Genomic DNA, 24,512 nt, shown 5'->3' on the forward strand with positions numbered 1-24,512 from the left:
CTATTTATTACCTTACCTCCCTAATCTTACTTCATTTGCACACACGTTATATAGACTTTTCTATTGTGTTGTTGACTGTATGTTTGTTTATTCCATGTGTAACTCTGTGTTGTTTGTATCGCACTTTTTTGCTTTATCTTGGCCAGGTTGCAGTTGTAAATAAGAACGTGTTCTCAACTGGCCTACCTGGTTAAATAAAGGTCAAATAAAAAATATGGACAATATACCATGGCTAAAGGCTGACGCAACGCGAGTGCCTGGATACAGCCTTTAGCTGTGGTATATTGGCCATATACCGCAAACCCCCGAGGTGCCTTATTGCTATTATAAACTGGTTACCAACGTAATTAGAGCAGTAAAAATACATGTTTTGTCATACCCGTGATATACTGTCTGATATTCCACGGCTGTCAGCCAATCAGCATTCAGGGCTCGAACCACCCAGTTTATAATTCATATTACAACGCTTTGTAGCACCTTTACATTTAAAAAATATATATTTTTCATATTTTTGTTTAACCTTTTATTTAACTAGGCAAGTCAGTTAAGAACAAATTCTTATTTACAATGAAGGCCTACACCGGCCAAACCCGGACAACGCTGGGCCATTTGTGCGCTGCCGTATGGGACTCCCAATCACGGCCGGTTGTGATACAGCCTGGAATCGAACCAGGGTGTCGGTAGTGACGCCTCAAGCACTGAGATGCAGTGCCTTAGACCGCTGGGCCACTCGAGAGCAAAATATAAAATATTATGGAGTCTTAAAGGAGGTAATTCTCAAATATATGTAAACTATCTTACCTCTAAAGGACCCTTCTATAGATAACATTTCTTGAAAATCCCCCAAATCATGGTATTTCTCTCCTAGTTTCGTGAGGAATCACCCTGCTATTTATTTATTTATTTTACCAGGTAAGTTGACTGAACACATTCTCATTTACAGCAACGACCTGGGGAATAGTTTCAGGGGAGAGGAGGGGTATGAATGAACCAATTGTAAGCTGGGGATGATTAGGTGGCCATGATGGTATGAGGGCCAGATTGGGAATTTAGCCAGGACACCGTGGTTAACACCCCTACTCTTACAATAAGTGCAATGGGATCTTTAATGACCTCAGAGTCAGGACACCCGTTTAACATTTACATTACATTACAGTCATTTAGCAGACGCTCTTATCCACAGCGACTTATAGTAGTGAATGCATACTTTTTTTTTTCTCCGTACTGGTCCCCCGTGGGAATCGAACCCACAACCCTGGCATTGCAAACACCATGCTGTACCAACTGAGCCACACGGGACCTTAACGTCCCATCCCAAAGACGGCACCCTACACAGGGCAGTGTCCCCAATCACTGCCCTGGGGAATTGGGATATTGTTTGGACCAGATGAAAGAGTGCCTCCTACAGGCCCTCCAACACCACTGCCAGCAGCATCTGGCCTCCCATCCAGGGACTGACCAGGACCAACACTGCTTAGCTTCAGAAGCAAGCCAGCAGTGGTATGCAGGGTGGTATGCTGCTGGCATAGTATGTAGGCCAACCAGATGTAGGCCAACCAGATGAAAGGCAGCTCTAGCGACTGCATGGTAGAGATTAGAATGAAAGATATTTTGTACACAAAGAATTTACATACCAGCATCTGCCGTTGTTTAGTTGTGCCCTCTTTAGTACAGAGAGATAGGCCAATCTGACAGACAGGAACAGAGTTCCCAACGGGAACCCGCAGAAACATTCAGAGACACCGATATTTCTTTACATTTCATATCAGATTAAAGTCATATTTTAGTTTGAAATACTAGTAATTTGTCACCAATAATTGTGTACTTACTGAACTAGGGACTCTCACTCATCACTACCAAGAGGAAATGAGAGAACAGGGAACAGATAATGATTGTATGGGAACAGAAGTTCCCTTAAATTATGGTGATGTGGTGGAAACTGAAAATGTAGACTTAAGTCGGGAACAGGATTGGGATGTTGTGGTTTGGAGGGAGTTGGCTGGGGACTCGTGATTCATATTTTAGATAATGTATAGAATGAGGTCTCAACAATTATGCAAAATATATGACCTTTGGAACAGAATTTCAGAATACAAAATAACCTCCACATTTTCTCTCTGTACCCCCTACCTCTCCCCATTTCACCTCTTCCCTTTCCCCTCTCCACCTCTCCCCTCCTGTGCTGCAGGTCTGCGGGCGTCTCTTTTACTGTCAGTCTTCTTCATGGTGATGGGGGCAGCGCTGCGTAGTGTCCCTGTACCAGACCTACAACTAAGGCGATGGTAACACCCCCTCACACCCAGAGCTTTACTGTATACTCTCTTTATAAAACGGCATGTTTGGAAGCTGGCAATACTTTCCCATACAAAATCATGCCCCATATAAGGCTGTGGTGCTCATTACATTTTGTCTGCCGGGTATATTGTTATGTGAAAGACATTGTACAGTAACTCTACCTGTGTTTCTGTCTGAAAGTTGGTTATGTCGCCTTTCATATTTTTGTAATGAACATATGAATTATGCTGAGACAAAAAATAATAATGTTCTCACCATAATTGACCGTTAATTAACATAAACATGTTTAGCATCTCCAGGCCCCCATGCATACAAGCTGCATACAAGCTGCATACAAGCTGCATACAAGCTGCGTACAAGCCACTGATGCGAGCCTTTGGAACATCTACATTTTAAAAAGTCAAATAAATCCATTAAATGTACACCATCACAATAAATACATGTAATGTACACAATCACAATAAATTAGAGGTCGACCGATTAATCGGAATGGCTGATTAATTAGGGGTGATTTCAAGTTTTCATAACAATCGGTAATCGGCATTTTTGGACACAGATCATGGCCGATTACATTGCACTTCACGAGGAGACTGCATGGCAGGCTGACTACCTGTTATGCCAGTGCAGCAAGGAGCCAAGGTAAGGTGCTAGCTAGCATTAAACTTATCTTATAAAAAACAATCAATCTTAACATCATCACTAGTTAACTACACATGGTTGATATTACTAGTTTATCTAGCTTGTCCTACGTTGCATATAATCGATGCAGTGCCTGTTAATTTATCATTGAATCATAGCCTACTTTGCCAAACGGGTGATTTAACAAGCGCATTCGCGAAAAAAGCACTGTCGTTGCACCAATGTGTACCTAACCATAAACATCAATGCCTTTCTTAAAATCAATACACAAGTATATATTTTTAAACCTGCATATTTAGTTAATATTGCCTGATATCATGAATTTCTTTAACTAGGGAAATTGTGTCACTTCTCTTGCGTACTGTGCAACAGAGTCAGGGTATATGCAGCAGTTTGGGCCGCCTGGCTCGTTGCGAACTGTGAAGATTATTATGCCTTTCTTAAAATCAATACACAAGTATATATTTTTAAACCTGCATATTTAGTTAATATTGCCTGATATCATGAATTTCTTTAACTAGGGAAATTGTGTCACTTCTCTTGCGTACTGTGCAACAGAGTCAGGGTATATGCAGCAGTTTGGGCCGCCTGGCTCGTTGCGAACTGTGAAGATTATTTCTTCCTAACAAAGACAGCCAACTTTGCCAAACGGGATGATTTAACAAAAGCGCATTTGCAAAAAAAGCACAATCGTTGCACAAATGTACCTAACCATAAACATCAATGCCTTTCTTAAAATCAATACACAGAAGTATATATTTTTTTAAACCTGCATATTTAGTTAAAAGAAATCCAGGTTAGTAGGCAATATTAAATTGTGTCACTTCTCTTGCGTTCATTGCACGCAGAGTCAGGGTATATGCAACAGTTTGGGCCGCCTGGCTCGTTGCGAACTAATTTGCCAGAATTTTACGTAATTATGACATAACATTGAAGGTTGTGCAATGTAACAGGAATATTTAGACTTATGGATGCCACCCGTTAGATAAAATACAGAACGGTTCCGTATTTCACTGAAAGAATAAACGTTTTGTTTTTGAAATGAAAGTTTCCGGACTTGACCATATTAATGACCTAAGGCTCGTATTTCTGTGTGTTATTATGTTATAATTAAGTCTATGATTTGATATTTGATAGAGCAGTCTGACTGAGCGGTGGTAGGCAGCAGTGGTAGGCAGCAGCAGGCTCGTAAGCATTCATTCAAACAGCACTTACGTGCATTTGCCAGCAGCTCTTCACTGTGCTTCAAGCATTGAGCTGTTTATGACTTCAAGTCTATCAACTCCCGAGATTAGGCTGGTGTAACTGATGTGAAATGGCTAGCTAGTTAGAGGGGTGCGCGCTAATAGCGTTACAATCGGTGACGTCACTCGCTCTGAGACCTTGAAGTAGTTGTTCCCCTTGCCCTGCAAGGGCTGCGGCTTTTGTGGAGCGATGGGTAACGATGCTTCGAGTGTGGCTGTTGTCGACGTGTTCCTGGTTCGAGCCCAGGTAGGGGCGAGGAGAGGGACGGAAGCTATACTGTTATACTGGCAATACTAAAGTGCCTATAAGAACATTCAATAGTTGCAAGATCAAATCCCCGAGCTGACAAGGTAAAAATCTGTCGTTCTGTCCCTGAACAAGGCAGTTAACCCACTGTTCCTAGGGCGTGATTGAAAATAAGAATTTGTTCTTAACTGACTTTACTAGTTAAATAAAGATAACATAAATAAAAATCCAATAGTCAAAGGTATATGAAATACAAATGGTATAGAGAGAAATAGTCCTATAATAACATTTACATTTACATTTTACATTTACGTCATTTAGCAGACGCTCTTATCCAGAGCGACTTACAAATTGGTGCATTCACCTTATGATATCCAGTGGAACAACCACTTTATAATAGTTCATCTATATCTTTTTTGGGGGGGGGTAGAAGGATTACTTTATCCTATCCCAGGTATTCCTTTAAGAGGTGGGGTTTCAGGTGTCTACGGAAGGTGGTGATTGACTCCGCTGTCCTGGCGTCGTGAGGGAGCTTGTTCCACCATTGGGGTGCCAGAGCAGCGAACAGTTTTGACTGGGCTGAGCGGGAACTGTGCTTCCGCAGAGGTAGGGGGGCCAGCAGGCCAGAGGTGGATGAACGCAGTGCCCTTGTTTTGGTGTAGGGCCTGATCAGAGCCTGAATACCTACAACCTAAAACTTCTTACCTGGGAATATTGAAGACTCATGTTAAAAGGAACCACCAGCTTTCATATGTTCTGAGCAAGGAACTTAAACGTTAGCTTTTTTACACGGCACATATTGCACTTTTACTTTCTTCTCCAACACTTTGTTTTTGCATTATTTAAACCAAATTGAACATGTTTCATTATTTATTTGAGGCTAAATTGATTTTATTGATGTATTATATTAAAATAAAAGAGTTCATTCAGTATTGTTGTAATTGTCATTATTATAAATAAATACATGTAAAAAATCTGCCAATTAATCGATATCGGCTTTTTTTGGTCCTCCAATAATCAGTATCGGCATTGAAAAATCATAATTGGTCGACCTCTACAATAAATTAATTTAATGTACACCATCACACTAAATCCATTTAATGTACACCGTCACAATAAATCCATTATTTATTTTAGGCAGGTCTAAAGAAACATGATATACAGAAAAATGGATTTCAGATGAGCAATATATAAGTTGGCCTGATGTATGTTATCTGGCTATGTGCCATGCCATAGGCTGTAGGCCATGCCATAGGCTCTATAGCATACAAGATATGCGTTTAAGTTCCATGCCATTATGTTATAAACTGGGTGGTTCGAAACCTGAATACTGATTGGCTGAAAGCCATGGTATATTTAGTCATTTTTTATTTGGATCCCCATTAGCTAACACCGTAACTCTTGCTAATCTTTCTTGGTTACAACACCAATTAACAAGACATTACAAACAACCACAAATCAAGACTTCACAAACATTCAACAAGTAGACAATACCGACAATGGAAATACATTTAACATTCAGTTCATGCTTCATATTTCCTGTCCAGTCATATGGTCTATCACATTAGATGTTCTTTTATTTTTTCCTTGAAGGTTGATTTACTTTTTGCCGGAGAAATATGGATTGGTAAAGCTATGGCTCTATATAAAACTGTAGATTTAAGGTGATTTGTTCTTGGCTTGGGTTGTCTTAGCTGCCCTGAGTTTGCCTGTCTGGTTTGGTGGTTATGCATGTTGCTAGTATGTACTAACTGACCAGAAAAATACTGTGTTTTTTATTTATTTTAAATAAAACATTCCTAAAGAAAATCAGAAGACTGGATAGGATAGTAAATTTGTTTTTAACGTGAAGCCATGAGAGATTCTAATGCATTTGGATAATATTCATACGGATAGAGCAATGAAGAGCTAATCTACCAGCCCTGTTTTGAGCCATTTGGAGCTTTTTTATATTTTCTTTGTTGCAGATGACAATATAACTGGACAGTACTCTAAGTGTGATAGGACCAGGGATTGACCATATAACTGGACAGTACTCTAATTGTGATAGGACCAGGGATTGACCATATAACTGGACAGTACTCTAAGTGTGATAGGACCAGGGATTGACCATATAACTGGACAGTACTCTAAGTGTGATAGGACCAGGGATTGACCATATAACTGGACAGTACTCTAAGTGTGATAGGACCAGGGATTGACCATATAACTGGACAGTACTCTAATTGTGATAGGACCAGGGATTGACCATATAACTGGACAGTACTCTAAGTGTGATAGGACCAGGGATTGACCATATAACAGGACAGTACTCTAAGTGTGATAAGACCAGGGATTGACCATATAACTGGACAGTACTCTAAGTATGATAGGACCAGGGATTGACCATATAACTGGACAGTAAGTGTGATAGAACCAGGGATTGACCATATAACTGGACAGTACTCTAAGTGTGAGAGGACCAGGGACTGAATCACCTGATTCAGTGTGCTAGATGTTAAATACTCTGAACATTTTCTTGTAACAGTAATTCCCTTACCCATCTTAATAACAATATTATCTATGTGTTCTGACCATGATAAAGCTGCATCCAACCACTTGTAGTTGATCCCTTGTAGTTTTGTTTTATTTACTTGCGCTACATGTGTTCTATTCATCAACACATTCAATTCGGGATCATCAGCAAGCATATATCTTGAACCAAATACAAGACATTTTGTTTTAGAAATTTTCAACACCAATTTGTTCGCATCAACACACTCAGACACCAGTCTTAGTTCACTGCTCAGTACATCTGTTAGCTCATTACATTCTGATGCCGAGCTATACATTGTAGAGTCATCAGCATAAATGACCACTCTTGCTTTGTTCATTACTGAAAGTAAATCATTAGTAAAAATCGAGTAGAGATGTGGGACTAGGCAACTTCCTTGAGAGGCAACTTCCTTGAACACTACAGTGTATATCTTTACTGTTTGAAAAGCTACCATTAAAGAACACTTTTTGCCATCTGCATAGATAGCTTTCCATCCAGGATAGAGCTGCAGACTTAAAACCATAACATTTTAAATTGACCTAGTAACAGTTCATGATCAATTACATCAAAAGCAGCACTGAAATCTAGCATCACTGCACCAACTAACTTCCTGTCATCCATACTCTTTAACCAATCACCTGTCATTTGTGCTAAGGCCGTACTCGTAGAATGCCCTTCTTTGTATGCATGCTGGAAACCCATTATCAGACCATTTACATGAGAAATAATCCTTCATTTGTATAGATACAATTTGTTTTCAATAATTTACTTAACACAGGCAGCAAGCTGACACCAAATTAGGACCAGTGAATGCAGATTTATTTTTAACATTAGGTAGTTTGGCTCTTTCCAGACTTCTGGGCACACCCCATACATCAAGCACTTAGTAAAATATGAGAGATTGGGGTAGATATTTGGTTAGCTGTGACTATAAGCAATTTGGCATCAAGATTATCTGGACCAGGTGACTTGTCATCCGAAAGAGACAACAGCATCCTTTCTACCTCTTCCCTTTCTACTGGATGAAATTCAAACATTTATTGCCTCTTCTTCATGATAAAATCTTTTATAAGGGTATATTGGAATCATAGCATTCCTCAACTTGTCCACTTTGCCTGTAAAATATTAATTAAAGTAGTTTGCGATGTCATGTGGTTTTGTCATAAATATACCCTCTGATTCAACAATAGAGGCAGACATGTTTGACTTCCTACCCATAATAGTGTTTTTCTGTTTTTCCCCCCATCAACCTTTACTTCATCAATTTTGCTGATAGAATCCCTCCTTTCCTTTGTTTAGCTTGGTCACTAGATTTCTTAATTTACAATAACTTTGCTTATCAAACAGAGTGGCAGATTTATCTGCTACTTTTTTGGCATCATAAAGTTGAATCATTAAATTTCTCAGCTCATCATCAATCCATGGGGCACTGTTTGACCTCACAGTGCATTTCCTCAAAGGGTAATGCTTATCAGCAATACTTATAAATCATTTCATGAACAAACTTAGTGACATTCCAGGATCACCCTTACTATTGATAGGTTTGGATTTCTGAACTTTATATGTTATTAATCATTAGTTGTAATAGAGACCTGAGGGGTGCCATAGCCGAGGGACTACACCAGAGGTTCATGGTTAAGCTTGGAATGTACTGAGTGTAGGGAAAGCAATGTGGCAGGCATTGATAAGGGGAGAGAGCCATGGATTAGTGATGAATGGGGTCGAGGTCAGGTCAGGTCACGTTAAGGGAGAAAAAAGTTTTTATGGCCCGTATCACTTAGTTTCCTGCCTAGCAATAAAGATACAATGTTTGTTCAGATGTGTAGGAGGAGACTCAGCCTATGAGAAAGGGTTAAATATCAGTGCTTGTGTGAATATGTCTTTGTCTAATGCAGCTGTATTGATCCTCTGGGAGAATAAATTTGGTTTGAGCTTTCATATTGTCCGTAGAGTTTTTACTCTGAGAATTAGAACCTAAAACTACACACTTCTAACCATTGCACATTCTTAATCTCATCCACAAATGAGTCCTGATTGAATTCTCTGTAGGACCTTCGGTAGATTACCTTAGGGCTAGCCTTTGGTATTTTAGTTTTCCTAGTGAGTGCAACCAAGTGTATCAGACTGTATACCACGCATATGACAAAACATATGACAAAACATTTATTTTTACTGCTCTAATCAAGTTGGAAACCAGTTTATAATAACAATAAGGCACCTCAGGGGATTGTGGTATATTGCTGTATCCAAGCACTCCGTGTTGCGTCGTAGGTAAGAACAGCCCTTAACTGTGGTTTATACCACACCCCCTCGGACCTTATTGCTTAATTTTGATTTTATAGTACCAAGAATATAATTGAACTTAGCTGAATAAAATAGAAAGGATATTTTTCCCATTCCGGAGCGAGTGTGCATATGAAGTGGCTATGTTGAGCGTAAAACTGATCATTTGAAAAAACTGATCATTTGTAAACTTTTTAGTTGTGAATGATAAAAACCTTACAATCTCTTAGAAATCAAAACATATATGTGCTGCATGATGCGACTAGGGGCTATTGATGATTTGAGAAAGTCGCAAAAAAGCTTGTTCCTTAGGCTGCACATGCTGTTCTCCCATCTAGACAGTTAGTTTTTCACTCATGCTGGGTAGGCTACTCTGGTTATTTCACTCCACTCATCAACCACTGTTTGAGAAGCATGCGGCCTCGCTGCAACACAGGTGATATTCCACCCAACCCCTGTATGCCATGGGTTCTTTAATCCTGTTCCTGCAGCTACCCAGTGCTTCATTTGTGAAATGTGTTTGGGAACATCAAAACATATTTCATTAAACTGTTGACAGCACCTCTCTCTGCACGCTTGAGAAAGTAAGGAAGGAGAGAGAGGAGGAGATGGAAATGCACAGTGGTGAGATATTCTGTAGCCAAAGGTAATGTGTTACCCTATTAATTATGAAAATATAAAAATACCCTATTACTAGGCTATTCAAAATTAAATACAAATTCACTATAATTGTAGGCTAACTCTGTAAGCCGCCCTGCAAAATCAATGAACCAACAGCATCGCCTAGGCCTATACAGTTCTCTGCCATGCGTAGTAGGCGTTAGGCTATGTATTGTATAACGGCACAATCATTATTTTAATTCGGAGTTTTTTTTTTGGGGGGGGGGGGGCTTGGGCTCATATATGCGTATGCACATGGGTGTTTTGAATTAATCATCACTTTAAAGTGCTGTCCATTTCGTTGTGTTAGGCTTTGAAACAACATCCACAACAACCATGTTTCAACCTGCTGTTGAACTTCTAATTGATCATCACAGTGAGGTGAGTTTTAAAATCACAATACTGTTTTGATAAGTTTTTGATGTGATTTTCAATTGTGTTTGCATTGGCGTCAGAGTGGTTAGAAGGACAGAGCCCTGAGTACCAGGCCATTAGGACCTGATGGTTGTTAGTGAGTTGGGTACTACCAACACATGTCCAGAGTGCATAAAAGGACATTACTGTGACGGTCACATGGAATTTTACTGCGGTCATGACTGCCAGTGTGGCAGTAATACGGTCACCGCAACAGCCCTAGACTTACAACTAAGGCGACGGTAACACCCCACACAACCCCTCACACCCAGAGATGTGCTATATACTCTCTTTATAAAACGGCTTGTTTGGAACCTGGTAGTGCTTTCCCAAAATTATGCCCCATATATGTATTATGTTGGAAGATTCTTCCTCTGGAAAAGTCTTATCAAAGGCTACACAGAAATGTATATACTTATTACAATTACCAATATTGTGAGTAGCTATGGTAATTTTCTGGTTTCAGGGTGCCCGGTATGGCTTGTAAATTGCAGTTTTAGGGAGGAAAGAAATTACCCATCTAGTCTACCATAGTTTTGATGAATGACAGCATTTATAAATCGCTAGTTTGCCAGTTGCATTGTTGTGTTGTGGTATTGAACTGTCGTATTGAAATAGTTTCTGCTCGCTTTGAATGCCTCACAATAGCAGAGACATGGAATGGGATTGAGGCGCACCATTTCCTTCAAGAGATTAGAATTCTATTTAAATTGTTGAATTGTGTGGATACTTGTTTTCTGCTTCTCTTATCGACTACGGCTTTCATTCACACTTTTCTTTCTGACATCCTTATTTTTACCAGAATAAAAAATAAAAACCTGTCCTTTCTTCCATCGCTATTTTAAAAAATATAGGCAATATTTCCTCTTTCTAAAACAGTACCTGTGTGTTTGAAGGAGGCCCAGACGTCAAGGTTATCTGAATTACTTTGGTGATAAAAGTAATTTTATGGCCTTCTCTATTGTTAATCTGCCACTTATTTCTTATTAGGCTCCACATTGACTTCAATTCAGGGGATGCATTATGGGTATTTCAATTGAGGAAGGAAATTGTATTCTCTTAAGTATAGCACTTTCATCCACTGAATTTATTAGGTTAGGTTGCTGATTTGAGGTCCCAAAGAACAGATAATAAAAACTAGTCATAGTCTAACTGCACATTTTCTCTGAGTGTGATTGGATCTGTTAAATGAGGACCATTAGTTCAGTTTATTGCAATATTAATACAGACTAAAACGAGTAAAATAAACAGAAAATGATTTGCTCTCATTCTAGGAGGGATACTTAGAAAATTATACTTACGAATGATTCCTTTTTTAAAGAAAATAATATTCCACTAATTGAAAGTGTTTGCAGAGAAGTATAAGCTTTTATATTGCCCCAGGCTTTGTTTCCCTCATCCCAAATCTGTTTTTGCTGCCAGACAGATCTGGGACCAGACTAAGGCTGCACTTAACTGAAAACAACCTCTTCAGTCCTACTCACTTGTCTTCGTTCTCGCTGTAACCTTTATGCTTCAGAGGGCAGCTGAGTATAGAACAACAGAATGTGTGTGTGTGCGTGTGTACTATAGACCTGCATAACGCTGACTTGACAGTATACATGTACTTGACCATCCATAAGCATTCCAAAATATCTATGCTGTTGGTGTGGACCATTTTACAGTGACTAGGCCTCCTGGCTGAGTAGGGCATATGCTGTTGTACTCTGTCATGAGAAATACAGGGTCACGTGCCGAGGCATACGCCATCTAACGAGAGATGTGGTTGTAGCGGAGGGGTGTTTATTGGAGACAGAGATATATTGCAGGCAGTAAGGATGCCAACACAACAGCACACCTCAGAGTATTCTGTCTGTAGTATAAGATCTCACCATCCAACTGAGACCCAGACAGCGTTGCTATATGGGGGTGATAAAGAGCCAATACATAAAGGTTTTACACCCATACTATCCAAAGCACTGTCCCTGAGAAGGCTGCTTTGCTCTCTCAGTTAATCACAGTTCCTGGGATTACACTATTAAACATCTCTAGGCTATCTGGGACAAACAATTCAAGACAGGCTCCCCAAGCCTAACTCCTGTACTTATTAATGGTTTGCAGTTGTAGTAGTGGAGTAGGTAACAGTTGAAATGTCAGTAAGTGACGCTTTTATGGTCAACGTTAGCCTTTTGTTGGAAGCACACTGGTGATGTAAAAATGTAGATCAAGAGTTAATGTAGCGTAGATCATCAGACCAAACTAGTTGAACTTCATACCATGCCAACCAGAGAACTGGGATGTCCAGGGAACTTTATAGTGCTTGAGCAAGCAGCTTCTGTGTGTTTAAACCATACAGTGGATTTGTGAAGTTTCTCTTTTGGCTTTACATTTACCTGACCTTTGGGAGTTGGAGTAGATAAGCTGAGGTGACCTTTGACCCTTCCATTACATTTACATTTACGTCATTTAGCAGACGCTCTTATCCAGAGTGACTTACAAATTGGTGCATTCACCTTATGATTTCCAGTGGAACAACCACTTTACAATAGTACATCTATATCTTTTTTTTTGGGGGGGGGGTTAGAAGGATTACTATATCCTATCCCAGGTATTCCTTAAAGAGGTGGGGTTTCAGGTGTCTCCGGAAGGTGGTGATTGACTCCGCTGTCCTGGCGTCGTGAGGGAGCTTGTTCCACCATTGGGGTGCCAGAGCAGCGAACAGTTTTGACTGGGCTGAGCGGGAACTGTGCCATTGAGCCTTATATGATTCCTTATTATTTTCAGTGCACCGTAAAGCTTTATTGTTTAACAGTTGAGCAGTGCATTAACAGTACCCTGAGAGTACAAAACATTAGGAACACCTGGTCTTTCCATGACAGACTGACCAGGTGAATCCAAGTGAAAGCTATGATCCCTTGTTGATGTCACTTGTTAAATCCACTTCAATCAGTATAGATGAAGGGGAGGAGACAGGTTAAAGAAGGATTTTTAAGCATTGATACAATTGAGACATGGATTGTGTACATGTGCCATTCAGAGGGTTAATAGGCAAGACAAAATATTTGAGTGCCTTTGAACAGGGTATGGTAGTAGGTGCCAGGCGCACCGGTTTGTGTCAAGAACGGCAACGCTGCTGGGTTTTTCACGCTCAACAATTTGCCGTGTGTATCGAGAATGGTCCACAACTCAAAGGACATCAGCCGACCTGACACAACTGTGGGAAGCATTGGAGTCAACATGGGCCGGCATTCCTGTGGAACGCTTTTGACGTCTTGTAGAGTCCATGGCCACCGACAAATTGAGGCTGTTCTGAGGGCAAAAGGGGATGTAACTCAATATTAGGAAGTTGTTCCTAATCTTTTGTACACTCGGTGTATATTATCCCTCCATAAACAGTTCCCAAAGTCACCAGCAGGTGTCAGTCATTGCTTTGTGTGTTATTTTGCTGCACACAGGTCTATTAATTCAAATAACATTTTATTTGTCACATGCTTCGTAAACAATAGGTGTAGACTAACAGTGAACTGCTTACTTACAGGTTCTTTTCCAACAATGCAGAATTAAAGATAATGCAAAAAAATTGAAATAGTGACACTAGGAATAAATAAATATACAGTGAATAACGAATAACAATAATGAGCAAAAATAGCATGGCTATATACAGGAAGTACCAATACCGGGTCGAAGTGCAGGGAGTACGAGGTAATTGAGGTAGCTATGTGTGTATATATAGGTAGGGGTAATGTGACTAGGCAACAGGATAGATAATAGACAGAGCTGTAGCAGCAGTGTATGTGGTGAGTGTAAAAGTGTGTGTGTGTGTGTGTGTGTGTGTGTGTGTGTGTGTGTGTGTGTGTGTGTGTGTGTGTGTGTGTGTGTGTGTGTGTGTGTGTGTGTGTGTGTGTGTGTGTGTGTGTGTGTGTGTGTGTGTGTGTGTAAGTATGTGTGAGTGTGTGGGTAGAGTCCAGTGTGTTTGCATAGAGTCAGTGAAAGAGAGCTAGTGCAAAAAAAGGTGAATGCAGGTAGTCCGGGTAGCCATTTGATTAGCTATTTAGCAGTCTTGTTTAGCAGTCTCATGGCTTGGTGGTGGAAGCTGTTCATGGTCCTGTTGGTTCTAGACTTGGTGTATCGGTACCGCTTGCCGTGCACTGACAGAGAGTCTATGACTTGGGTGGCTGGAGTGTTTGAAAGCACATTGGGCCTACCTCTGAAACACCGTCATATAGAGGTCCTGGATGGCAGGGAGCTCGTCTCCAGTAATGTACTGGGCCGCACTCACCACCAATGTTCCCTCAATTATTGGGGCACTGAGCAAATCTTTAGGTCTTGTTAGTGGAAACTTGAATGTTGTGAGAATTTTGCGCAACTTCCGGCGCACGTTTACAGTGAACACTGAGGCTGTAGCCTTAGAGTATAATGAGTATAATGTTGGCCTACCAACAAAACCAATGGAGCACAACCCATAACATTTTTTCACATGGAAATAGCTTTTGATTTCTATGATATAGCCTTTTTTGAAAGACCGCTCGTGGGCTACCTGCGCCAATAAAATTGTACTCCGTTGCGCTCAGGCTCTGCCTACAACAAAATCAAGACTCAATCTTGGAAAGTTAGATTTGTTTTAGTTTGTTGCATTGAAAAGGGCTGGTATAATGTCGTTTTTTTTCTGATATAAAACTTCTATATAGTGCAAACTAATGGGGCGAACTCAGTGAAGTTCAATCTCTTGCGTTTCTGCACGGCCTGGCATTTCTTCTGCGAGGCAGTCCTGGAGGAGGTTTTCAGATGAACCAAGGAGGAGGGCAGATGAGAACAGCAGGCCAGCAGAGCAATTAGAACAGCAGCAATCAGGGGCAAATGGTAAGAAGAGGATGATTTAGGTGACCCAAAACAGCTTAGAGGGAACATTGCTGGTGGAAAAAGTATCCAGTTGTGATACTTGAGTAAAAGTATAGATGCCTTAATAGAAAGTTACTCATGTAAAAGTCACCCAGTAAAATACAACTTGAGTAAAAGTATTTGGTTCTAAATATACTTAAGTATCAAAAGTAAAAGTATAAATAATTTCAAATTCCTTATATTAAGCAAAGCAGACGGCACCATTTTGATGTTTAAAACATTTACGGATAGCCAGGGGCAGACTCCAACACTCAGACATCATTTACAAATGATGCATTTGTGTTTAGTGAGTTCGCCAGATCAGAAGCAGTAGGGATGACCATGTGTTCTCTTGATAAGTGCATGAGTTGGACCATTTTCCTGTCCTACTAAGCATTCAAAATGTAACTTTTGTACTTTTGGGTGTAAGGGATGTATGGAGTAAAAAGTACATTATTTTCTTTAGGAATGTAGTGAAGTAAAAGTTTTCAAAAAAATGTAAAGTACAGATACCAAACAAAACTACTTCAGTAGTACTTTAAAGTATTTTTACTTAAGTACTTCACACCACTGCTCACCACCCTGCTCAGGTAAAGTTCTGAGACATGGGATTTGTGTTATTGTCAACCTATACTGCTGCTGTCTCACACATATACATATGTAATTTACATATCTCTTTCCAGAGTGTGGGTGCTAGGCTTGTGATTGTGATTTAGATGTAGGCTAGCGCGTTTAATCTTGAATCTTGTTCTGGAGGCAGCTCTGCAGAGTGGTCACTAGCTGGCACAGCCACGAAGTCATTTTTTACAATATAGCCAATTTTGACTTTGCAGCTGGCCTATCTAAGGGGAAATCACTCATGTCTGCCTCCAGGACAAGACTCATGACAATAAACGTCAACCTGTGATTTAGATACAATAAGCCCAATTGGCTGCTGATCTGATTTGGAATAGCACTTTGTGGAGATGAGCAGGAGAGGAAAGGAAAGGAGCTGAGAGGGAGGGGAGGAGAGCAGCTGAGAGGAGAGGAGGAAAAACTTAGAGTAGAGGACTGGAGGAGAGAAGAGAAGCTGAGGAGTTCAAGGGCATTGCAGGCAGCGATCAAACGAAGAAGGATGGCTGTGCTGTAAGGGAGAAGGATGGTTGCAGTTAGCTTGATTTAGGAACATAAGGGATCCATTGACAGCATGCAGTAGATGTTCTTTTTAAAGGAGGGAGAACCATCATTTCATGTTCGATTGGCATCTTTTTTAACCATATGCTCTGGAGGGTAAACGTTGTTCAGTTTGGAGCTCATTTCTGAGAATCAAAGGGAGTGAGTTGTGAGATTGAAACACCTTCCTGTTGTCAGAGCTGTTCTCTAGTCTAGTTCAGGGAAAAATACCTAAGGAGAATCTGTGTGTCAGTCAGAATATCTGAAAAGAGGCCAGGGCAGGAGAGGAGGAGGAAAGACATTACAGTGGTCACTGATTTAAACAGAGGTCAGAGCAGAGCAGCATTGATGATAACTCTCCAATCAAAGCAGGTTAAGGTAGCTGTCTGAAAGCCAATTAATCTTAATTTTTACCATTTTTTTCATGTGTTGAAAACAGTAACTCCCCTCAATGTACTCTGAACATTTCATGACTCTAGGATCAAGAAAATATGTTAAAAGCCTCTGAAGTTTCAAAATGGTATGTTATTGGTAAAATATGGCAGTTTTTTTCTGTTTTGGAGATAAAAGGTTTTCATCAGACTGCGACGTTATGCTCTTCAGTTAGACAAATGTTTACAAATACATAGAACACTGATGAAAAGCTCCCTGTCTCTTAAAGATCTCTTCATTTCTCATTGATTGGCCACACACACACACATACACACGCACAGCCATGACCCATTGTGCCAATGATACTGCGATGGCTCTTCTGATTATGCCATCCTCTGACATGTTAGATTGGAGTGGGTATCCGGCAGTGGCAGTAGTATTACCTCTCACACTATGACAGGTTAAGCAACATGAGCATACTGTATATCTAACTGACTGACTTTCTTCCTCGCTGGGCTGGCTTGGTCTCAGAGCAATGAGACTCTCTCTGACAGGGTTCATCAATACACATTAAGTTAATCATCTCTCGTAGAACGACCGCCCTCCCTCCTGTCCCCCTCTCTTCCACTCCTCTTCTCCTTCTCCCTCCCCTCTTCCACTCCTCTTCTCCTTCTCCCTCCACTCTTCCACTCCTCTTCTCCTTCTCCCTCCACTCTTCCACTCCTCTTCTCCTTCTCCCTCCACTCTTCCACTCCTCTTCTCCCTCCCCTCTTCCACTCCTCTTCTCCTTCTCCCTTCACTCTTCCACTCCTCTTCTCCTTCTCCCTCCACTCTTCCACTCCTCTTCTCCTTCTCCCTCCACTCTTCCACTCCTCTTCTCCCTCCACCCTTCCACTCCTCTTCTCCCCCCCTCTTCCACTCCTCTTCTCCTTCTCCCTTCACTCTTCCACTCCTCTTCTCCTTCTCCCTCCACTCTTCCACTCCTCTTCTCCTTCTCCCTCCACTCTTCCACTCCTCTTCTCCCTCCACCCTTCCACTCCTCTTCTCCCTCCCCTCTTCCACTCCTCTTCTCCTTCTCCCTCCACTCTTCCACTCCTCTTCTCCTTCTCCCTCCACCCTTCCACTCCTCTTCTCCTTCTCCCTCCACTCTTCCACTCCTCTTCTCCTTCTCCCTCCACCCTTCCACTCCTCTTCTCCTTCTCCCTCCACCCTTCCACTCCTCTTCTCCTTCTCCCTCCACTCTTCCACTCCTCTTCTCCTTCTCCCTCCCCTCTTCCACTCCTCTTCTCCTTCTCCCTCCCCTCTTCCACTCCTCTTCTCCTTCTCCCTCCACTCTTCCACTCCTCTTCTCCTTCTCCCTCCACTCTTCCACACCCCAGAATCATCAAGCATGAATTGATTAATCCTCCCTTTATCTGAGAATTTTATTAGCAGTCTCCTGTCTCCTCCATCTATCTGAAGACCTTTATATTATGTTGATTGCTTCAGTTGAGGCCGAGGTCACATTTCATATTAGGTCACATTTCATATTAGGCCACACAGTGATAAGGTCACGCAGATGGTATTTAGAAGGTATATCCCTTGAGACTGAATGATCTCGATCAGAATCCTTCAGATATCCATGTATCAAATCTAGTGTGTTAAATCAGATATCATGTCTAATGAAAATTAGTTTCAGTTAGATACAGTACTCGTAGTCTTGTACCGATCACCATTGATTGAGGATTTGGAATTCTCCAAGGGTCAGTTTTCAGGATGGGATGTCATCAAGCATAGCGGATGGAACATAGATCTTTGGAACAGCGGGCACCATAAATAATTTCATAATTTTGATAATTCTGTTTGGCTTTAATGGAATGAGTGATCACAGTGCGAGAGGGAGCGAAAGAGTGGGAGAGGGAGGGGGCGAGATGGAGAGGGAGTGGAGGAGGGAGAGAAATGGGAGGAAGGTGGAAAGTGGAGGGAGAGGAGAGAGGGAGGGAGAGAGACCGAAGAGAAGTGAGGGAGACTGTTGTAGTGTAGAAGACAGAGGGAGGGGGAGGGAGGGGAGGGAGGGGTGGGGTTAAGAGTTGTTTGAGAAGATCTCAGGAGGAAGTAAGGGATAAAGACACTTCCATCAATCTGGCTTGTCAGCGTTGGCGGTTCTGTCATCTGCCATGAGCAGCTCTTGTTTTAGCTGTTTTGGTTTGCGCTGCTCTGCTTTGAACTGTCAAGGCAGACGGTGGCAGACTGTCTGAGAGTTGCTCATTTTTCTCGATCTGTATCCACTTCTCTCTCTTTTTCTAAGCTCAATCCTTCTCTCTCTCTCTCTCTCTCTCTCTCTCTCTCTCTCTCTCTCTCTCTCTCTCTCTCTGCTGTGTGATCTCAGACAGGGCAGACTGAACCTTCTCTTTACAGAGCTGAGCTCACAGACAATTAATCAGCACAGCAGTGTTCTGTTCTCCCTGGCCACTCAGACCTCAGACACACTGGGCTGGCTGGGCACATGGGACTCAGAGTTACTGAACATTAAGGAGGAAATGTGGGACCACTTATTGTATGTTCATAAATCATCTAATGATGTTTTCTATCGTTCTGAATGAAAAATACTGAGAGCTTATAACATGTACAAGCCATGTACAATAACATTTATCTGGTTCCACTGTTTGCCTATGCATGATGTGACATTAATGTTTCATGTTTCTCCCTGTCCTCTCCTCTCTGCAGGTTAATACACGGTGGTCAGCTGTTGAATGGTTTGGCCGGACCAACAATAATGAGCGCTGGACCCCTCCTCTCCACCACATGGTTCGCTCCAGACCAGAGAGCCACGGCCACCGCTGTCGCCTCATTGGTCAGCTATCTGGGGGCGGCGTGCTCCTTCATTGTCGGCCCGCTGCTTGTGCCCGCCCCTAACGACACCACCAGTGTCATGGTGGCCCGAGCTGTTGTCTCGACAGACACCCAGATCAATCACATACGAGACAGGATTCAGCTGGTTTTGTATGCAGGTACTGATGTTATGACTTATGTAGCTGTTATAAAGGCTTTATGAATGCGTACGTAAGGGGGCTTGCAGTAAAGTGTTACCCAGATACACAAGTCATCATTACCCTGCAGGAATCAATAACAGACCATCTCTGGTCTGGATCTTGTCTAGGGAGAGATTCAAAGTGATCTGAGTCTGTGTCATCACACGAATACCAGTCTCAAATGTTTCAACAATGTACTATTCAGAACAGAACGGGCTGCCATAAAAAGATGGGGGCTTGGACTGGTCTGCTTAACTGATTCATAAAATTAAAGCATTTAATGAAATAAAAATATATTATCTGCCCACAATGGTGCATTGAAGCTATGGCTTTGTGTTAACCTAAGGGCGTATTCATATTACATTTAAATGGACAAAACGGACACATTTTCTGAACCGAGCTCTAGAGGTCATAGGGAAATTAATTTCGAGTCAGAAAGCATTTAGAGGGAATTAAATTCCTTGACGTTTTCCTTCTGCTTCTCTGAGGAGAATAAATTCTACACCTCCATACACACACTACAGAAAAGCAGCAGTCAACCCTTGTGCCAAATGAAAAGGCTGATGTCTTTTTTGGGTTGAAAAAACTAATGTGAGCTGTGTTGCTCTAGCCGGCCAGTAAAAATGCAGCTGCTGTCCAACCAATCTGCACATTATGACAAGAAAAAACATGATTTATGATTCTGGTGGTACTTTTTGGGAAATAGATTGTCTGAAAATGCTATAACTTTTCCAAGAGAGATGTGTCCGATTTGGTTGCCCATGCCAAGCCATGCCAGGCCATGCCAGGCCATGCCAGGCCAGGCCCAGTGAAAAGGGTTTGGGGATTTAGTAGCTTGTTTGGAAGCCAGGGCTGTGAAGGCAGGCTAACAGAGTGTGTGAAATGTCAGAATAATAGTTGAGAATGATTTATTTCAGCTTTTATTTCTTTCATCACATGCACATGTGGGTCAGAAGTTTACATGCACTCAATTAGTATTTGGTAGCATTGCCTTTAAATTGTTTAACTTGGGTCAAATGTTTCGGGTAGCCTTCCACAAGCTTCCCACAATAAGTTGGGTGAATTTTGGCCCATTCCTCCTGACAGAGCTGGTGTAACTGAGTCAGGTTTGTAGGCCTCCTTGCTCGCACACACTTTTTCAGTTCTGCCCACACATTTTCTAGGCTTGAGGTCAAGGCTTTGTGATGGCCCCCCCAGTACCTTGACTTTGTTGTCCTTAAGCCATTTTGACACAACTTTGGAAGTATGCTTGGGGTCATTTTCCATTTGGAAGACCCATTTGCGACCAAGCTTTAACTTCCTAACTGATGTCTTGAGATGTTGCTTCAATATATGCACATCATTTTCCTGCCTCATGATGCCATCTATTTTGTTTAGTGCACCAGTCCCTCCTGCAGCAAAGCACCCCCATGTTTGATGCTGCCACCCCGTGCTTCAAGATTGGGATGATGTTCTTCGGCTTGCAAGCCTCCCCCTTTTCCCTCGAAACATAATGATGGTCATTATGGCCAAACAGTTCTATTTTTGTTTCATCAGACCAGAGGACATTTCTCCAAAAAGTATGATCTTTGTCCCCATGTGCAGTTGCAAACCGTAGTATGGCGGTTTTGGAGCAGTGGCTTCTTCCTTGCTGAGCGGCCTTTCAGGTTATGTCAATGTAGGACTCGTTTTACTGTGTATATAGATACTTTTGTACCTGTTTCCTCCAGCATCTTCACAAGGTCCTTTGCTGTTGTTCTGGGATTGATTTGCACTTTTTGCACCAAAGTACGTTCATCTCTAGGAGACAGAATGCGTCCCCTTCCTGAGTGGTATGATGGCTGCGTGGTCCCCATGGTGTTTATACTTGCGTACTATTGTTTGTACAGATGAACGTGGTACCTTCAGGCATTTGGAAATTGCTCCCAAGGATGAACCAGACTTGTGGAGGTCTCCAATTTTTTTTCTGAGGTCTTGGCTGATTTCTTTAGATTTTCCCATGATGTCAAGCAAAGAGGCACTGAGTTTGAAGGTAGGCCTTGAAATACAGTCACAGGTACAACTCCAATTGACTGAAATGATGTCAATTTTCTGGAATTTTCCAAGCTGTTTAAAGGCACAGTCAACTTAGTGTATGTAAACCTCTGACCCACTGGAATTGTGGTACAGAAAATTATAAGTGAAATAGTCTGTCTGTAAACAATTGTTGGAAAAATTACTTGTCATGCACACAGTAGATGTCCTAACCGACTTGTCAAAACTGTAGTTTGTTAACAAGAAATGTGTGGAGTGGTTGAAAAACGAGTTTTAATGACTCCAACCTAAGTGTATGTAAACTTCCGACGTCAACTGTAGCTCTGCGTGGAATGGGTTTGTTACTGACACATTGACTGAGTTCAGGTCATTAGGAGGCTAATAATAACCCTTATCTTTGACCTTAAGGTTAATAACCCACTGATCTGTCTTTCTCCCTCCTGCCATGTAGAGTTTGGTATGGTGGCGTTGCTGTTTGCTGCGGTGCTGTGCTACTTCCCCTCCCGGCCCCCCATACCTCCCAGTGTAGCCGCTGCCAGCCAGAGACTCCGCTACAGCAGCAGCATCTGCAGACTACTCAGGTATGTGCTGTCTGGTCCTTTGACATCATCACACACCAACACTAAAAGCAGCAATTCATATTACTTTACTTTACTGACAGGCAATGCATCGTACAGCAATGTAGAAAGCATATTGATGTAGTTTTAGAAAACCACTCGGAATAGAGCAGCATGCTGAGAGCACATGTCATGAACCTGAATCAATTGAGTGATCTGCAATTAAGTTGTATGATGCCTTCAATCACATTTATTTATAAAGCACTTTTTACATCAGCAGATGTCACAAAGTGCTATACAGAAACCCAGTCTAAAACCCCAAACAGGAAACAATGCAGATGTAGAAGCACGGTGGCTATGAAAAATTCCCTAGAATGGCAGGAACCTAGGAAGAAACCTAGAGCGGAACCAGGCTCTGAGGGGTGGCCAGTCCTCTTCTGGCTGTGCAGGGTGGAGATTATGTACATGGCCATTAAGGCCAGATTATTCTTCAAGATGCCTCGAAATTATTTGGCCTTTATCACAATCGTCATCTTTCATCACAATCGTCATGAAAGAGCCTAGGGTTGGTGTGTCCTCTTTGTTGCCTTTGTTGCCTTTTAAATTTGAGGTGAGGAAGGAATGAATCGGTCGGTGTGAGTAGTGGTGATAGAGAATCTTAATGAAGGGGTCTTGTTGCTCTGCCACTTGCCATCTGTTTGGGCCGCTAGTTAATGTACATCAAATACATATCATCTCTCCCCCTAGATCAATTACACTGCCTTAAGGTGCCTCTGGCATTCCCCTGGCATTCCACTGTCATTCCCCTGGCATTCCCCTGGCATTTCACTGGCCATGCTTAATAAATACATCAGAATCATCACCTCTTCATCCATACACAGCCAGGGTCTTCTGGGGTCCATGGTCCTGTAACATACTGTACTCATACAGCCAGGGTCCTCTGGAGTCTGTGGTCCTGTAACATACTGTACTCATACAGCCAGGGTCCTCTGGAGTCTGTGGTCCTGTAACATACTGTACTCATACAGCCAGGGTCTTCTGGAGTCTGTGGTCCTGTAACATACTGTACTCATACAGCCAGGGTCCTCTGGAGTCTGTGGTCCTGTAACATACTGTACTCATACAGCCAGGGTCTTCTGGAGTCTGTGGTCCTGTAACATACTGTACTCATACAGCCAGGGTCCTCTGGAGTCTGTGGTCCTGTAACATACTGTACTCATACAGCCAGGGTCTTCTGGAGTCTGTGGTCCTGTAACATACTGTACTCATACAGCCAGGGTCCTCTGGAGTCTGTGGTCCTGTAACATACTGTACTCATACAGCCAGGGTCCTCTGGAGTCTGTGGTCCTGTAACATACTGTACTCATACAGCCAGGGTCTTCTGGAGTCTGTGGTCCTGTAACATACTGTACTCATACAGCCAGGGTCTTCTGGAGTCTGTGGTCCTGTAACATACTGTACTCATACAGCCAGGGTCCTCTGGAGTCTGTGGTCCTGTAACATACTGTACTCATACAGCCAGGGTCCTCTGGAGTCTGTGGTCCTGTAACATACTGTACTCATACAGCCAGGGTCCTCTGGAGTCTGTGGTCCTGTAACATACTGTACTCATACAGCCAGGGTCCTCTGGAGTCTGTGGTCCTGTAACATACTGTACTCATACAGCCAGGGTCCTCTGGAGTCTGTGGTCCTGTAACATACTGTACTCATACAGCCAGGGTCCTCTGGAGTCTGTGGTCCTGTAACATACTGTACTCATACAGCCAGGGTCCTCTGGAGTCTGTGGTCCTGTAACATACTGTACTCATACAGCCAGGGTCCTCTGGAGTCTGTGGTCCTGTAACATACTGTACTCATACAGCCAGGGTCCTCTGGAGTCTGTGGTCCTGTAACATACTGTACTCATACAGCCAGGGTCCTCTGGAGTCTGTGGTCCTGTAAGATACTGTACTCATACAGCCAGGGTCTTCTGGAGTCTGTAACATACTCATACAGCATTCAGAATGCACTGTCCTCCTAGCCTTGCATCACACACACACACTGAGAGCTGGGGGAAATGGTGCTGTTTTTAGATGGGAGCTAGAGCACTCATTGCCATCCGCGGATTCTGTTCCTGTGGTGCGTATCCTGTCTGGTTGTGGTGGAATGGAATGGGCCGAGGAATGATGGCCTGTGGGTTGTGGGACTGGGATGAAGCGCTGGGCCGTGGACAGCCAGTGAGCAAGCGGGTTG

General features: G+C 42.2%; 1 protein-coding gene across 1 annotated transcript in view; it reads left to right on the forward strand.

The window, feature by feature from the left end:
• Positions 1 to 24,512, forward strand: part of slc49a4 (solute carrier family 49 member 4) — a 72,505-nt gene that overhangs the window by 2,533 nt on the left and 45,460 nt on the right. The window contains exons 2-4 of the mRNA XM_014165388.3: positions 2,189 to 2,282; positions 19,406 to 19,689; positions 22,175 to 22,304. Of these exons, the coding sequence (XP_014020863.1) occupies positions 2,189 to 2,282; positions 19,406 to 19,689; positions 22,175 to 22,304 (508 nt within the window). The remainder of the gene's footprint in view (positions 1 to 2,188; positions 2,283 to 19,405; positions 19,690 to 22,174; positions 22,305 to 24,512) is intronic.

The sequence above is a fragment of the Salmo salar genome, chromosome 21, assembly GCF_965601325.2.
Source record: "Salmo salar chromosome 21, fSalSal1, whole genome shotgun sequence".
NCBI lineage: Eukaryota > Metazoa > Chordata > Actinopteri > Salmoniformes > Salmonidae > Salmo > Salmo salar.